The sequence below is a fragment of the Etheostoma cragini genome, chromosome 11 (assembly GCF_013103735.1).
Source record: "Etheostoma cragini isolate CJK2018 chromosome 11, CSU_Ecrag_1.0, whole genome shotgun sequence".
Lineage (NCBI taxonomy): Eukaryota > Metazoa > Chordata > Actinopteri > Perciformes > Percidae > Etheostoma > Etheostoma cragini.
Window position 1 is genome coordinate 2422601 of NC_048417.1, and position 18219 is coordinate 2440819.

General features: G+C 41.5%; 1 protein-coding gene across 11 annotated transcripts in view; it reads left to right on the forward strand.

Annotated features, from left to right (window-relative positions):
- tns1b (tensin 1b) overlaps positions 1-18219 on the forward strand; it is a 202280-nt gene that overhangs the window by 139280 nt on the left and 44781 nt on the right. For 8 of the 11 annotated variants that reach the window (XM_034884543.1, XM_034884534.1, XM_034884539.1 and 5 more), the window contains 11 exons: positions 603-774; positions 1511-1561; positions 2262-2384; positions 4161-4225; positions 6123-6206; positions 8187-8299; positions 8384-8444; positions 10756-10831; positions 13606-13735; positions 13970-14036; positions 15446-15567. In XM_034884543.1, coding sequence (XP_034740434.1) covers positions 603-774; positions 1511-1561; positions 2262-2384; positions 4161-4225; positions 6123-6206; positions 8187-8299; positions 8384-8444; positions 10756-10831; positions 13606-13735; positions 13970-14036; positions 15446-15567 — 1064 coding nt within the window. The remainder of the gene's footprint in view (positions 1-602; positions 775-1510; positions 1562-2261; positions 2385-4160; positions 4226-6122; positions 6207-8186; positions 8300-8383; positions 8445-10755; positions 10832-13605; positions 13736-13969; positions 14037-15445; positions 15568-18219) is intronic. The other 3 variants (XM_034884535.1, XM_034884544.1, XM_034884545.1) reach the window with 1 other exon arrangement.

Below are 18219 nucleotides of genomic sequence, written 5' to 3' on the forward strand. Positions count from 1 at the left end.
AGAGCGTAGCAGGGCACCTCAGGGCACAGCAGAGCGTAGCAGGGCACAGCTATTTGTTCACAAATTGAGGGAGAATTTATGGGTCTCTGTAAATTACAGTGTGTGGTCTAGACTGGGGTATTCTGCACTGTTTCATGTTTTCAGATAAAACAAAAGTAACTTGGACTAGGACGGAACATTAACCCTTAATTAGCCCAACAGCATGTGTTTACTGCAGCATTGCTTACATCAACAGTGGGAACTGGAGGGTCGCGGGTTCAAGTCCCCATATGGACCAAAGTATGGTGGTGGACTGGTAGCTGGAGAGGTGCCAGTACACCTCCTGGGCACTGCCAAGGTGCTCTCGAGCAAGGCACCGAACCCCCAAGTGCTAGTGGAGCCATCGTCCATTGACAGCTGCAGCCCCCCCCACCCCCCCCACCCCCCCACTCTGGCATCTCTCCATTAGTGCATGTATAGGTACTGAGCATGTGTGTATTTCAGCCCTGTGTGTAGTGTGTAAAAACAACAGAGTGAAAACATTGTAATTTCCCTTGCAGGATTAATAAAGTATGACTTATTATTATTATTATTATTAATCACAATAACCCGCTCTGTGTCAGGAGTGCGAGTCTGCTGCAGGCCCTGGAGGAGAACTACGAGTTGGATCTGATCTACATCACCGAGAGGATCATCTCCGTCTCCTTCCCCAGCAGCGTGGAGGAGCAGAGCTACGCCGCCAACCTGCGGGAGGTCGCCTCCATGCTGCGCTCCAAACACGGCCACAACTACCTGGTACAGAGTCCTCCATACACCTGGACAGTTATGGCAGGAAGACTGCATGTTTGCTTTATAAAAGAAATGGGGTTAATGGCGTTGACATTCAGGCAGGAACATGAGGTCATCAGACTTGCTGATCATCAGCTGATCTCTCTCAGTCCCAGCCGCATATTTACACAGCAGAGTGGTTATACTGTTGCTATCTGGTGTTCATTGACCAGGGGGGTCTCGCATAAAAGTAGAATTTAAAAAAACAGGATGTCTTTAACAGACCGCGAGGTCAATCACAGATTTAAGGATGCTAAAGTGGAGAAAAGACGTTATGTAGTTTTTACAAAGAGTAAGCAGCAGCTTCATATGGAATTATGACAATTGTAGAATCAATCATGTTATTTTGGGGAATAAAAAACAACATTGATATAGGAAAAGGGGTCAATTTGACCCGAGGACAACATGAAGGTTAAATCATACAGTATATTTGGCTTTGAAGAGAGTGTACTGTATATCACAAAATATTCTCAATATAGTGTACAATTTAAGGGGTACTTTGCAAATATGGGCAAATAAACGTCTGTTAGTCCGACAGTGTGTTATCTAATGTTTTTGTCTCAATGACAAGTGATATCGAGCAGAAGAATTTGAATCATAGCGGTTGTATTTTGTTGCTTATAAGATTGATTTTAGCTGCATGTTTTATAAATGTAATAATAAGAACTTAAAATAATGGTGTTTACTTTGACTTCTTCCTTAGCTCTTCAACCTCAGTGAGAAGCGCTACGACATCAGCCAACTTAATCCAAAGGTAACCCTCATCTCGTCTTCCTCTCAAATCCCTCCTTTTCCTCTCCTTTCCTTTTCCTCTCTTCCTCTAGTTTCCTTGTTTCCTCTCCTATCCTCTCTTTTCCTCTCTGTGCCTCTCGTCTCCCTTCCTTTTCTATCCTCTCTTCCTCGAGTTTCCTCTTATTTCCTCTCCTATCCTCTCTTTTTCTCTCCCTTCTTCTCGTCTCCTCTCATTCCTCTCCTCTCCTCTCCTCTCTTCTTCTAGTTTTCTCTTGTTTCTTCTTAATCTTGTTTTCTCTTCTCTCCTCTCTTCTAGTTTCCTCTTGTTTCTTCTAATCTTGTTTTCTCTCCTCTTCTTTTTTCTTATTTCCTCTCCTCTAGTTTCCTCTCCTATCCACTCGTCTCCTCTCCTCTCTTCTTCTAGTTTCTTCTCATCTTGTTTTCTCTTCTCTTCCTTTTTCTTATTTCCTCTCCTCTAGTTTCCTCTCCTATCCACTCGTCTCCTCTCCTCTCTTCTTCTAGTTTCTTCTCATCTTGTTTTCTCTCCTCTTCCTTTTTCTTATTTCCTCTCCTCTAGTTTCCTCTCCTATCCACTCGTCTCCTCTCCTCTCTTCTTCTAGTTTCTTCTCATCTTGTTTTCTCTCCTCTTCTTTTTTCTCATTTCCTCTCCTATCCTCTCGTCTCCTCTTGTAGTCTGACCGACCCTTTCTCTCCTCCCTCAGGTGTTGGACTTCGGCTGGCCGGACCACCATGCTCCCGCCCTCGACAAAATCTGCAGCATCTGCAAGGCGATGGACACCTGGCTGAGTGCTGACAGCCACAACGTGGTGGTCATACACAACAAGGTGAGACGGAGAGACGAGTGGAGGATGCAATGAGGGAGTGGGACCTCTAAACAGTAGAGGGTGCTCTCAGACTCCTATCAGGACCCCTGCTTCCTGAGGCTGGTTTGCGCGTGTGTGTGTGTGTGTGTGTGGGTGTGGGTGTGTGTGTGTAGTGACGTTCTCCCTGAGTGAAAGGCTGACATTCAGTTTGGGTTGGGCTGGCCGAGGGTTAGGGAAACACAAATTAGGGAGGTGTGGCAAACCACTCATCATGGCTGCTTAGGTTTATTTACTCTTTAACTTGTAACTCTGTAACAACACCATACAACTGAGTAGACCAATGCTTTCCTGTTGTTGCCTCAACTCTCTTGCATCACATTACACTCTTGTGGCAAACCACGCTCGTCTGGCTCCCTAATATGCCGACACAAACCATAAAAAAATAGATCCAAATGCAACTGCTAGACCGAGGTCTCCGAACGTAATCCCAAATCCTTTTTCACGTTGACCCCCCTGTGGGTCTGATTGTGTTTTGCGAGATGAGAACGGGATCCGGGGCTCGTTCCAAGACGTTCCCACAGGGAGGTCGCAAACAAGGCGGCTGCCATAACAACGGGTGTTATTTCACTGCCTGTTGAGTAATGCTGGTCATGGGTGTGAGGCTAGGCCTGGAAGTTGTGGTGGTCACTGGGGAAGTAGTCCCTTCTGGGTTTACTCCAATCAACAAATCATTTCCACTGGGCTCCGTGTGTTTCAGCCGCTGTGCTATTTATAACGTGGAACACACTCCTGCTCCAAAGTGGCCCTTTTTGGTTTTAACGATGGACACGGATATGTAAAATTAATGCAATCCGAGACCGGTGTTGTGTTGCCATAGTGACTTGGACTTTAGCTCAGTGACCTACCTATTAAATGCCCAGCCACTATTTTTCATGCAATTGATTTATTTTATAATTGAAAATTATATTACTAATTTAAAAAGATATTTAAAGGCGTACTCCCCCAATTGTACAGTCAGGTAACATGTCATGAGGGGTACAATTTAGCCTTTAACACCAGTTAAATATCTTCTGCGGTATTTAAGTAGTGCATATACATATAATAAATAACCCTGATGATGTAACTGACTGGGGCTTGGAGACTTTACATGTGTAACATATAATGTATAAATAAAGTTACAAACTGGGTGGATGGACTTTAAACGATGTGGGCATTCACTAGGCAGCAGAGGCTCGACTACACGATACTAACACATTGCATTATGGGAAATATAGGCAATTTACTTTTAAAAAGTAATTAGTTACAGTTACTAGTTACTTCCAAAAAGTAACAAAATTAGATACTCAGTTACAAATTATAAATGTAACTAGTTGCCTCAGAAAGTTTTGTTAAATGCTCAAATGTTCAAGTTCAAGGCTGGTTCAAGTCCCCGCATGGACCAAAAGTATGGGCACTGCCAAGGTGCTCTTGAGCAAGGCACCAAACCCCCAACTGCTCGGGGGGGCTTTCCATGGACACCCCCACCCCCCACGCTGACATCTCTCCATTTAGTGCATGTGTGTGTAATAACAACAGAGTGTAAATTGTAATTTCCCCTTGTGGGATTGATAAAGTAGACATTATTATTATCTTTAACAACACCAGAATAAAACTATCACGATAAGCCCCAGTAGAATAGATGATTCTATATTATAAATATGTGGGGGGGGAAGGGTTCTTTTCATACACATATATAAATAAATATAAATAAATGTGTATATGTGTGTAGCTGACTCTTGATTGGTTTCTTTCTTTCAGGGCAACCGGGGCAGAACTGGAGTGGTGGTGGCCGCCTACATGCATTACAGCAACATATCTGCCAGGTACTGTCCAGTACTGTACGTCTAGAACCCACTCGGGACCTGCAGGGGGGGTGTAACTAAGTACATTTACTCAAGTACTGTACCTAAGTACAAATGGTACTTGTACTTTACTTGAGTCTTTTCTTTTCACGCCACTTTCTACTTCCACTGCGCTACATTTCAGAGAGAAATATTCTACTTTTTACTGCTCTACATTCATCTGACAGCTTTAGTTACTAGTTACTTTAGTTACTAGTTACTTTAGTTACTCCTCTACATTCATCTGACAGCTTTAGTTACTAGTTACTTTAGTTACTAGTTACTTTAGTTACTCCTCTACATTCATCTGACTGCTTTAGTTACTAGTTACTTTAGTTACTAGTTACTTTAGTTACTCCTCTACATTCATCTGACAGCTTTAGTAACTAGTTACTTTAATTACTAGTTACTTTAGTTACTAGTTACAGAAGATAGAAGAAATAAAGCTAGATAAACCAGCATTGTTCATCACAAGTCTGAAGCCCAAACTGGAAGAACAGACGGAGATGTGATGAACAGAAGAAGGAGGGGAGGAACATGAGATCGGAGAACAACACTTTTATTAGGAGGCATCCAAGGAAATGTATTTGATATTATAATTCTGAGCAGAAAGCAACGGGTTAGCTTAGTCATCGAATCATAACACAGAAATACAAGTGCCTGCTTTTTCTTTCTTTCTTCTTTTATTGGATTTGTTTTTTAGAAATGTCAAATTAGATTGGCCTTCTGGTACAAAGCACACGCAGCTGTAAACAGTCGGAGGAGCGCGTGACTCGGTCGTTTCTGGAAGAGCACTGATTGGCCAGGAGAACATTTAGCATGCTGTCTTCTCTCTTGGAGTTCTCCATATTATTATCATATCAAAAATCAATTTACAGCTAGTGGGAAGTTGCAATGATAACCTAAGTCTCAACATTAAAACTTAGACACTTGTCATATGGGAAAATATGTAAACTATTGCAATAAGTTGCTATATAAGCTGCACGTTATGAGGAAAATATCTCATTGAGATTATTTTGACTGATATTGTTATTGCAATATGATTCAAGATATTGAAAGGGAATGGTCATTTTTGTATCTGTATTCTCAATTTCATTGAAACACATTGAAATTCAAATTATTATAGTGTGATTTTTGCGAGGACTTAGTCCGTAGGATAGGATTTGTAGGTCGGGACGTCTCCGCAGCGCCACAATACTTCATTTAAAAGGCTTCGACAAATATTTTACCTTTATTCTCTATCCTATATTCTCCCTCCCTGCAATTTTGGATATTGCACTAATCTATAATGCAATTTTGTGTGCGGTGTTATTTTATTATATGCTGTTGGAAAGTGCATGAAAATGCATTAACTTGCATTAACATCATTTTCTGCACTCCGAGATGGCTCCGTTGGTAAAGCGGGTGCATACACTCACTGTTTTTCTGATAAAACAGGTAGACTTACAGTATACTGTACATATAGAGGTTCAGTCCTTCACTCAGCGTTGCAGGGTTTGACTCCAACCTTTGACTCGGCCCTTTACTGCATGTCACTCCTCCCTCGCTCCCCCCTTTCCTTTCTTCAGCTGTCTTGTCAATAAAGCCCTAAAAATGCCCCAAAAATTAAATAAAAATATTTCTGTACAAGTCACGTTGTGCAGACTTTACAGATGTCCAGCGTGGCGTGACCAAGCTGACTGTGATCAGGCCGCACACACACACACACACACACACACACACACACACACACATACACACACACACACACACACACACACACATCACATCACACACTTCAAATAACCTGCTGTACACATGCATTGCTGGGGAGTAAAATAAAAAGTGCTTTGAGGTAAGTTGACCTCATGTGTATACTTTTGTGTCTGTTTGAATGCAGTGCTGACCAGGCTCTGGACAGGTTCGCCATGAAGCGTTTCTATGAAGACAAAGTGCTTCCTGTGGGCCAGCCGTCTCAGAAAAGGTCAGCCTTGCCTCACATACTGTTCATTTCATGAGTTTGACCCCCAAGGGGAACCTCTGTCTTTCTACCAAGTGAAATAACTCAAAACTGCATTTATTGATTTTAAAGGGTAACTACCGTGGTTTTCTTCCTGGAGTCTTTTTTCCTCTGTGTTTGTGTCTAAGTGACTGATGGGAACAACAATCTTTGACATTGTTTCAGTATTAGGAGAGATTGCTGCAGTTAGTACCGGTGAAACAAGCTACAATGTAAGTTAATAAGGTAATTGTCCAGCTTATATTTACCTTCTCAGATTAATATTAATATTCAACAACATTATGGAAAGGATTTCTAAGGAGATCCTCTTTTAAACATGAAAACATCCACAAAATTGCGTTTGCTAAACCCACCAGACTCCATGTAACTAATCAGTAATTTTAGCATTGTAAATTACACTTGATTCAAATTTGACAGAATCAAAAGAAACTTTGAAAAGTTGTTTTGGGTCGTCTTTCCACTTTTCCTACCATCACAACTCTAGTTTTGGTTGAAATAAACACATAGTTAACAGATTTACATGTGAAAATATGCCTGTTCTATACACGCTAAAAGTATTGCTTTTTTAAATGGAGTCTGGTGTGTTAAGCGCTAGCGATCTCAAGCAGTTTCTGGCTGAACAGAAAGGTCTCAAATAGGTTTTAAAGGTTTATCTCCAGAGGGATCCTTTCCATTATGTTGTCAGACACTTAGAATATTAATCTGAGCCTGTCAGCTGCAAAACGAGCACTTTTATGAAGATAAATACAAGCTGGACAATTATCCTACTAACTTACACTGTAGCTTAATACTGGACCAATGTCAAACGTTGTTGTTCCCATCAATCACTTAGACACAGTAACATGGGGAATTGGGTCTAGGTTGAAAAGCGTTAGTTACCCTCTAATTGCAACCTGGGGGCAGAAGAACAAGCTGAACACAACTTTAACACTGTATGAGTAACAGTGTTACTGTCCGCCTAACAAATGTCCAATATTCACTCTCTCAAGGAAAACATCTGGTTCTATAGCTGCTAATTGATCTCCCGTGTTCACCAGCTAGTTGCTAACTTTGTCTGCTGTTTGGTGGCGGGCAGGTGTTGGGTTGAGCCTTTTTTGTGGGCCTGGAAACTAAAACAATAATTTAAAATGATTACACATAGTAATTTGGTTTATTATTGATATATACAACATTTGATTACTACAACTTTTAAAGGATTTAATTGATTGATTGAGTTCATGATAAAACCAGGTGCAAGGTTGACTCATTCCTTCGACATAGAAGGTAAGAAATAAATAAAAATTAAGGGAAGGGCGCTAATATTTTAAGATTAAAACTGTAAATTTACGAGAAAAGAACTTGGATATAAATGTACAGTAGTTCCTGATGCACAAAAGCTATCAAATCATTTTTATAATTGGCCCTATTCACAGCAACGTCTCTTCAAAGTCCCAATAATAATGTGGTGATTCTGGATTCTGGGCTAAAACCACTAGTATTTGCTTATTGCTGAATCCTATTGCAATGTATAATTTTATAAGGTCATCCACTGCAGGCAAAATACACGGCAAGAGGTGATGATAGTGTGATGAGGCTGATCCAAACTTTAGAAAAAAACATTTTTTTATTTATTTATTCTTTCACAAATTTGTGACTTTTGTTTTCTCAGACAATTTCAGAGATCATTTTCTGCAAATTTGTAATTTCTCAGAGAATATCTAAGTTTTTTTCTCTGAATACTACCCACCCCCTCCCCAAACTTTATATTATTAAATCATTTTTGATCTTCCAATGACAAACATTTTTATTACTCGAGGTCAAAGCCAAGGACCACGTCTCTTTGTTGTGATGAACACAGGATTGTACCTTGATCCCTTTGTTGAGAAACATTAGGATTTATGATAGAATTTGACAGACCTGGCAGCCTGTTCACGCCTTCCTTTTCTCTACGTCTGCCGTGCTCAGGTATGTGGAGTACTTCAGCGGCCTGCTCTCCGGACACATCAAGATCAACAACAAACCCCTGTTCCTCCACCACGTCATCCTGCACGGCATCCCCAACTTCGAGTCCAAAGGAGGTGAGGGCCACGCACAGATGTGCACTCACACATCAGCATTTTATCAACGCCTTATTTATTTTTTCAAAAACTTTTGTGTTCCAGGCTGTCGTCCTTTTCTCAAAATCTACCAAGCCATGCAGCCCGTGTACACATCTGGGATCTAGTAAGTCTTAAAACACACTCACACTCAAATGCTTTTTACTAGGTTCCAGGGATAGCAAGCTCGTAATGGCTCAAATAAAAAAACTAACTCCCTTAACTCCCCAGCCCCCCCAATATACACACACACACCATCACTCTTGCCAGTTCACACTCTGTGCTTGCCTCACATTATTGTATTTAGCTAGCCTCCCCAGCTGCAGGCTCTTGTTTCCCTACTTTGGATCCCGCAATCACTTCTAGTGTTATTTGTGACCAGAGAGTCTATGAAACAGAGAGATAGGCATCTGTGTGGACGCCTGCCAGAGGACCCCACTGGTTCCCAGGGCCAGACAGGAAATAAGGAATTCTTTGATTTTCTATTGCTGTTTTGGGAAGAAGAGGGGTCAGAAGAGAGGAGAGCTGCACTGCCCTTGGATTGATGATGCAAGCACACAGGCTACATTTACACCACATTAGAAAGTATTTCAGTGTATATGTAACTGACACATATGATTAAAATATCTGAAAGTATAGCTAAAAACTGAACAGTTTAACGGTTGACATTACAGTAGCTTTGTGATATTGGTGTTCCACCATAATAAAAACCTATCTCTGTATCTGCAGCTCCTTAACGTATGTTTTAAATTAATTAAATACTTTTAAAGTGTAATGCAGTAATTAAAACTAATTAGAACAATGCTCTGTGTGTATCTGTAAGTCTATTTTTAAGATGTAACAAACAAAACAAGAGGAAATGGTACCAGATTGGTTTCTGTGCCAAAAGATGCAGAGTTAGATGTACAGGAACGGAATATCTGTTATTTTCAACCCGGACCCTATTTTACCATGTTTTTGTGTCTAAGTGAATAACGGGAACTACAATTTTTGAAATTGGTCCAACATTTAAATTAGAGCCCTGCAGCCAGTAGCTGTGAAATGGGCAGCGATGTAATCCTATTGGGCATTTATGCACCATCATTTTCCATCCACTGAAAGTGCTGTTTTTGCCACCGACGGCCTCAGATTGTCGTGATAAGTGTCTACCTCCATAATGGTGAGCTAGGGACTTGTGCTAAGCTAAACACTTAACGCTTGGGATAGCTAGCTTGGTTAAAAAGGTGCATTTGTAATTCACGCTACCAGATTAATTGGGATAGAAGGTTTGGCTAAAGAAAAGTTTAAAACAAAATGTACTTCCTGGAAAAAATAAAACTACTTACTCCTTCTTTGAGTACAACAAAACACCAAACGAGACATTTTTAGGCAACGAAATTGTTCCAATTGACTTTGGTGAAGTTAAAACAAACAGTGGGAGGGTCAAGAGGGACAATAAATGCACAAACAATACCCAAAAATAAGTTCACGGCTATTTTAATGTTCACAGTGCCATGGATACGCTTGGCTAAGCCTAAATCCTGATTGACAGGTCTCTGTGGTGGTGAGTAGTGAATCACGAGGTAGCCACACCCTAAACCATCCCCTGCTTCATCGTCTATGGGTTGGCATCATGCTGTTTGAAAGAAGACTTGAGACCATACACTCCTATAAAATGTTTATTATTAAAAAGTGAGAAGAAGGGTCATTTTCTCATAGACGTCTGTACAGTCAAACTTCTTAATGCAGCCGGTGGAGTCGCCCCCTGCTGGCTGGAAGAAGGAAACAGTGGCTTCACTTTCAAGCCCAGAGGTTGACGCTTGCCAAAAATAGAAACAATAAGCTGAAAGATGCTAAAATGCTTCGTAGGGCTGAGTGGAACTGGAGGTCGGGTGATATTTCTCTGTGAGTTGGTTACTAGAAGCACAACCTTTTACACAACACAAACTACTCTGAATGTCCCCTGATCTCATGTGCTTCCTGTATCTTTTTTCATCCCCCTCGTTTTAACTGTGCAGCTGTTATGAAGTGTTTTAAAGTTACTGCTGTAAAAAGTTAAGCCTGCTGGTGTCAAACTCTTTCTACTATGCCTGTTCTTACACACAGTTACACAATTACAGCATACACCTTAACTAAGTGAGACACAATCAGTGCACATCAACCATTGAAAGCCCCAAATCCCATTCCTGCCCACTTTCTCTCACATGCTCTTTATTAGCCCTCTCTTCACCCTTTGATCCTACTCTCCCAGTTAGACAATCATGTAGACACTAATACCCCAAAATTAGCCAAGAACTGCTCCGCAGTTACGCTCTATGATGGCCGCTGTTAAAGCCCATAAGGAATGGAGATCATGTGGGCAAGCAACATCAAACAGAAACCTGATAGAGTGGATGTTAGACAGGACTGTGATCACCCGGCTTGTTTCTAACATGTTGTGGCTTTTTTGTCTCTCGCAGCAATGTTCAGGGGGACAGCCAGACCAGCATCTGTATCACCATCGAACCCGGGCTTCTCCTGAAAGGGGACATCCTGGTAAGAATGGGCGAGATCTTTGTGTTAACTGTTTGTATCCAACCTGTTGTCATTACTGACTTTTCAAATAGGGCTGTTTGGTCAGTAGCTCTCCGCGCCAGACAGCTACGCCAAATTCACCCTTTAGTGTTGACCGCGACACTGTAAGGCGGCATAGGATTAAGAAATGATGTCTTCTGCATCTGAGCTCTTTGGTCTCTGTCATTGCAGCCGGGGAATTTCTGCAACGCCACAGTAGTGGCAATTTCACCCTATATGTAGTATAGTTGTAACGTCACAACCGTACAAAAGTCCTGCAGTTTGATGCTTTCACAGTATTTTTAAAGAAGTCCTGAGATCTGCAGTTTGATGCTTTCACAGTATTTTTAAAGCACCTCAACCTATTTTATAGCCATTAAGATATATAAATCTCCCTTTGTACAACATGGGACCATTAAGATATTCAATAAAGTAGCACCTGTAGCTTGTTTTGCATTTAGTTCAAGCAGAAGAACTACACACATCAGCAGAGTTTCTGCTTCTGCTATCATTCAGGCCCTAACGTTATCCATGAGATGTCCCCAGGGCTCGTAATTTCAGGATTTTAAAGGAGCACTTTCTGTGTGCTCAAGGCCGTTCTGTGTTGGCCCGGCGTAGCAGAGCTCATATCTCATCCTTTATTTAAGAGAGACTAATGGATTCTGCTGAATGCATCATCAAACTGAGCCGCGGCTGCTGATGCTCGTTATTATTCAGATAACACAAGGAATGTGAGCCGAGGCCTGTTAGGAGAGACATTAGTCAGCATGGACTGTGCTCCTGCATTTAAACCTGCACTGGTATTTGTTTGTGGATAATATCAAAAATTACTGAATGGTTAGATTTATCACAGAGCATGATCTCTATAAACAGGATTCCGGTTCATTAGCTTTCTCTCGTAGGCCAGTGTTAGTCATTTAATTCCAAACTCAGTTTTAAACAAGTTAAGAACTTTAAAGACCGACATTTAGATTTTTTGCTATCTTGCTGTGTGTTTTTGAAGAAGATCAGTACAGCTCTCATGCCTGGACAGTAAATATGAAGCTACATTTAACCTAGCTTAGCATAGCAACGTTTAAAAACTGGCCTACCAGCACCTCTAAACCTCTCTAATTCATCCAGTTCAATTATATCAGGTTTGGAAACGTGGAAAAGCCTCTAAATGTTCCGCCTCAAGCTAAAAACAAAACTCTTCCAACAAAAAAATAAATTCAAAAATGACAGTTGTACTTTGATTTGTAGATTTGCTAATTGGAAGCTAACATGCTACTACTTGTTGTCTGGAGTTTGTACCTTCAAGGTTGAAAGCACTTAATTGGAAGTCAGCTAAATGACATGTAATGTAAAATGTAAAAATAACAAGTTTAGTGTTACGAGGGGGGTATGTGCTGGACTATTTCCTGGCTGAGATATGAGAAGTTTATTTATTGAGCTTTAGAGGGACTGATAGGTGCAATCTGGTCCTGTTGGACAGAGCTGGGCCAGCTGCTCTTATTAAACTTGGATAACTGTCTTCTGGCTGTAGCATACAGACATGTCGGTGTCATGTCATCTAACTCTCGGTACTAAAGCAAACAAGCCTATTTTCTTAAATGTTGAATTATACCTTTAACATTACACATTATGTATCTACACAGGGGAGTGAAAAGGGCTTCAGTTAGTAATATGGAAATGAGTTGAGGCTCTAAATGCAACATTTAAGCTGTTAATTAATGCTTTCCTTCTACTTTTTGTTCTCACACTCGGCTCACCAGCGTTGTTTTCCTCCTGAAACGGACCCTCGTGGGAGGTTTGCCATTTCCCCAGAAAGCTGCACTAATCCACAGGATATTCTGCTACGCCTTCCTCTGTCCTTTATGTGCTTGTGTGGATTTGGGAACCTCATATGGTTTGATCTCATTGGGCCCCACAAGTAGAAAGTGGGTTTCTGAAAAGCAAGTCAGTCCCACCCTCGTTAAAAAATCATATTTCAGTTTAGTTTTTAGCTGCTGCTGCTGATTTTCCGCTTTTGCAATTCCTTTTTGTATTACGTTTCAGTACGATTACGTTCAACTCTATATCATTATTTCAGTTTTTCTATTCTTTACAGCTGCAGTTTGTGAGCTGCAAGTTGTTTGGGTTGAGGGATATTCCTCCAGTACCTGGAAATGTGAGGTCCTTGTACATAAAACAAGTCCACAGCAGGAGGGAGAGGGCAGATTTTCCTGTGTGTGGTTTTAGTGTTGCTCTTAAAGCCATTTGTGTCCCAGTTTGAACAGTATTGCTTGTGGAGAGACCATACATTACAAGGGCTGTACCGTATATATATATACACACACACACACACACACACACACACACACACACACAGCTAGAGTAGGCCTATTAAGACTATATATATAGCCTTAAATGCTTCCTCTAGCTGTGAGCCAGTGTAGAGGAAGAAGGAAGCACTGAATCAAGCGGACATGTCTCTGGCTGGCGTTTCACAAAGATCATTTTATATTGTGTTCAGCCCAAATATTCAGCTCATAGAAGTGATTTAATTTTATGAAAACATTTTCTTTCCCTTCCTTTATCTTAGTTGACACGTTGTGTAAATACTCCACATCCTGAAATGGTTATTTATTTGTTATTCAGTGTACCTGTGGAGCTGAAAGGGGAATCTGTCCAACTGCTGTCCAAGCCAATAAAGTGGCCTGTTGAGTTCTGTCTGATACAATGCAGCAACCGTACGGTGTTGTCTGAACTTCCTCTGTTGTGTTTCACCCTCTCAGCTCAAGTGCTACCACAAGCGCTACCGCAGCCCGTGCCGAGACGTGATATTCCGGGTGCAGTTTCACACGTGCGCTGTTCACGACCTGGGGATCGTGTTCGGGAAAGACGAGCTCGATGAAACGTTCAAAGGTAACACATTTGGGAGAAAGTCCTCAGAATGTCCACAATGACTGTCGTTGTAATTTGTCATTTAGTTTTAAAATTTGACCCCATTTTTAGTACAATATTTCATGGATGTATTGGCCTTTGAATCTCTTTCCTTCTATCTGTTGGCTGCTGTTATGATCGATGATGGACAGTTCATTATTTCATCATTTTGCTGTTTAGCAAAGACTCATTTTCTTTTTTATTTCCTTTGTGCAGATGAAAGGTTTCCAGAGTATGGAAAAGTGGAGTTTATTTTCTCCTTTGGACCAGAGAAGATACATGGTTGGTATAATAGAGCCTTTGCCGCACATTGTTTTCCACCTTCAAACTTATTTTTAATTGGCAGCCTATAGTAGAGATGCAGGTGAGATAACATGTAGTCTGTGTCCACGATGATCCACTTCCGTGATTATTCTCGTTCTGCCTCTGGATTTCCCTCTTTTCGGATGTCTGTTACCTTCCTCTGTCTCTGTGTTGGCGTTCTAACCTCCGCTAGATCTCTGAGGACTATGGTTACCTGGTCCTCAGATCTCTGCAGGGTAAATCCAGACAGCTAGCTAGACTATCTGTCCAATCTGAGGACTATGGTTACCTGGTCCTCAGGTCTCTGCAGGGTAAATCCAGACAGCTAGCTAGACTATCTGTCCAATCTGAGGACTATGGTGACCTGGTCCTCAGATCTCTGCAGGGTAAATCCAGACAGCTAGCTAGACTTTCTGTCCAATCTGAGTTTTCTGTTGACAACTAAAACTACTTCTGAACGTACACATGTTCCACCAAAACAAGTTCCTTCCTGAGACTATTTAGCAGAGACACCGTGGCTCCGTCTGGAGCTTAGCAACGCCCATGATGATTGTGATTGGTTTAAATAAATGCCAATAAAGCAGAGCGTGTTTTTCTCCCATCCCATTATGCTGTGCGGACTAGACAGACCTTCCTTTGCAGCGCTGTGGAGGAAGGTCCGACTATGGGAGATTTAATGACATGCAACCAAAGACCCCAGTTGGATTTAAACTAGTTGGTCCATGTGTTACCCAGAGGGCCAACTTGATCCCCTGCACCTCTGTGGTTCTTATTTCCTTTTTGTTGTAAAAGTTTACTGTTTATTCAATGAGCAAAAACAAATTCTCACTCAAATCTGTTATTTATCAAATGAAGACAACCTAAGGAAGATGCAGGTCCCTTATTATGCTAATTTTCAGGTTAATAATTGTATTTTGTGTTTTTACTTGAACATGTTTACGTGCTTTAATATAAAATGACGCTATTATTACTATTTTTTTCATACTGTTCGTTTGAATAAACCTGTGTTCAATGCTCTGTTTCAAAAGTCCAGTCTGCTCTAATTGTCTCTACCGCTACTGCGGCCGGGGAAGGCCTAATGTCACCGTAGCGGCCCTTTCTACCAATATATAATATAGTGACATTACAGTACAAACAGCACAAAGTACTGATGGCTCGTTTAAAAGCACAGTTTGTGACTACTGACTATGCCTTTCTCAGTGGATTGAGCGTTTTGATACTTCCACAGCATTTACATAGCACCTTGACCTGCTTTGACATGGAAATCTCATCTTTTTTTAGGTAGAACATATGGTCATTCATTTTTACCTTCTGAATGTGGTAGGTTTTATGTCTCTCTTGTAAATGAAAGACATTCACATGTTCTCCTTTGTCTCTTTGTACTCCGGTTCAAGGTGTGGACCAACTGGAGAACGGGCCGAGCGTCTCGGTTGACTACAACACGCAAGATCCGCTGATCCGCTGGGACTCATACGAAAACTTCAATCGGACTTGTGAGGACACCACAGATGGTGAGTGCGGGTGGAACGCAGTCTGTATTCTGCTTTAAACCGTTCAGATTCTGGACTGCATTCTTCACCGGGTAAAGCTTGGCACGCACGCTGCCAGAGTTCACGCTGAGCATAAAAACATGTGCAGCGCTAGGTGTGGACATGGCAGGGATCCGTCTTTCCCTTCACACATTGTTGCACATACAGCACAATTGTGTGTTGGAAAGTCAATAAGATGATTAATGAGACGGCCCTTATAGCCACTACAGGCTTACATCCATTAATGTTTACACAACTTAAATTTTCTAACTTATCTTGAGTAAGTAAATTATCTCAATCATGTATTTGTATGTGATAATTTACTTTAGTATGTTTGGAGCAAACACACCTGAGCAGGAGTTAATGTAATGAGTTAATATCAAGCTGCACAAGCTGTGTCAAGGAGGGGACAGTGGATTGAATTGGAATTTTTGTGACTTACTATGCACACACACACACACATGAACACACACACACACACACACACACACACACACACACACAGAGCAAGCTGGCCTCTGCAACAAGGTTGCTTTTGTTTCTCTCCGTGACACAGATAAAGTAGTCCGCCTGCATGATAAAGGAGTTTAAAGACCTCTTCACACTTTTCATTCATTTAGAACTCCCAAGGTCAAACTGAAGTCACGTTCAGGTTCACACTGAAGTCACGTTCAGGTTCACACTGAAGTCACATTCAGGTTCACACTGAAGTCACGTTCAGGTTCACACTGAAGTCACGTTCAGGTTCACACTGAAGTCACGTTCAGGTTCACACTGAAGTCACGTTCAGGTTCAAACACGTGTTGGAATGTCTTTTAGACAAGACACAGGGTAAATGTTGTGTCTCCAGGTATGTGAATGCTTTTAGGGACCTATGATGCTCATTTTCAAGTTCATACTTTTTTCTCATACTGCCCATGGCTGCTGCCACTTTATAAGAGTAATTTTTGGTTTTGGCTCACTGGGTTTACCTCTAAATACTTGGCCACGTTAACCATGAACATGGGGCATTATAGATACGACAGATATAAGGAAATGCATATTATAATGCATATTATAAAGTTCCCTTTAAGCATGATTTATGGTTCTGTGGAGGCTCCACACAGCTTTTGACGTAGCCTAAGGCATTTGTGTGTGTGTGTGTGTGTGTGTGTGTGTGTGTGTGTGTGTGTGTGTGTGTGTGTGTGTGTGTGTGTGAGAGAGGGAGAAATAAGAGCGTGACGGCAATTAGCTTTGTAGTGAGTAGCAACTCTAGAGTCATAGTGAGAGAAACAATGTGTCTCCCCTGTTCTTTCTGACCACGGTGGGAAATCTGTGAAAGGGAAAGTTTACAGAGAAGGAGAACCAGAAAATGAGTTGGGAGAAATGTAACGCTACCGAGCCCCAATGGTTGTCACCGCGACGTGTAGTTAAATTTTTTGAGAGATGCACGTCAGGCAACGGCGTAGGGTAGGGCGTAGGTTTGTGTCTCCACGTACAGTACCTACGTACACGGCATTGGTTTTAATTTTAGCATAAGTCACGCTGTAAGCTTTTTGAGTAATGTATAGTTACTTTAATTCAACACATAGTTGCTTCCACACTACATGCATCATATCATAATAGAAAGAAAACTTCAACTTTAGTGTTTTGTCCCAAGTATAAAAATAAATCCCATTTCAGCATGACTGGGGTTTCATGCTGTCCTAGAAGTCAATAGTATATTGTATTTTGAAAGGGAGTAGAGCCATTGCTGTTTCTGAATTCATTTGCGGTGAAATTGTGACCGCAGCGAAGCCAAAGGTCCCGTGGGACGGGAGCGCAGTGCGAAGCATTCCTGGGTTCAGCCACAGGCATGGACAGGGTCTTCCTGTTGAGGGAGCGCTGGTCACCCCGGGACCACAGCGCTACTTTCTCTGCCACCCAAACAGGAAGCAATGCTCCGCCCTCAGCATAGCAGCAGGCCTGTTGTCCAGCCCTCGTTGGGACGGTCAGCTTGTTTTTTAATCAATAACTTTCCTCCTGTTTGTGCCAAAAAAGCTGATATCTACTGTTAATCATTTTTAAAAGAGAAATTGGTTATGTATTATAACCATTTAAAGGGATGTCTTGTGATCTGGTAAAAAATTATATATATTAGTTCTTGTCCAGCACCTACAATCCAAATGATCATTTGTGCAAAAATTGCAAATTTCCTGCAATGCAGAGCATTTTTATTGAAGAGAACGTGACCATTGTGTGTAAGTAATTTTTAAATTGCAGACAATGGTTACAATTTTTCTGCAGAACAATTCACAAAATGACAGTGACTTTTTTGAACTGGGATGCATGGCGCCCCCCCCCCACCCCCGCCGCCCCCACCGGGGTATTTTTATTGGTCACCCAGATAGCCAAAGGTCAGAGGTTACTTGGCTACCTTTTATCACCGCCCATAAAGGGTCTCGGTGGCGGCTGGAAATAGGCTTTGCTAAAATAGAATAGGTGTAAGTCTGTTTTAACGGAGGTGTGTGTGTGTGTGTGTGTGTGTTAACTCGTCTCTGTCCAGGCTGCCTTCCTGATCTTGCTCTCTGTCATTTGACGATTAATTTGACTTTTATGTCATCACACACATATACATAAACACAATTATAGACTTGAGCAGAAACACATGAGAAA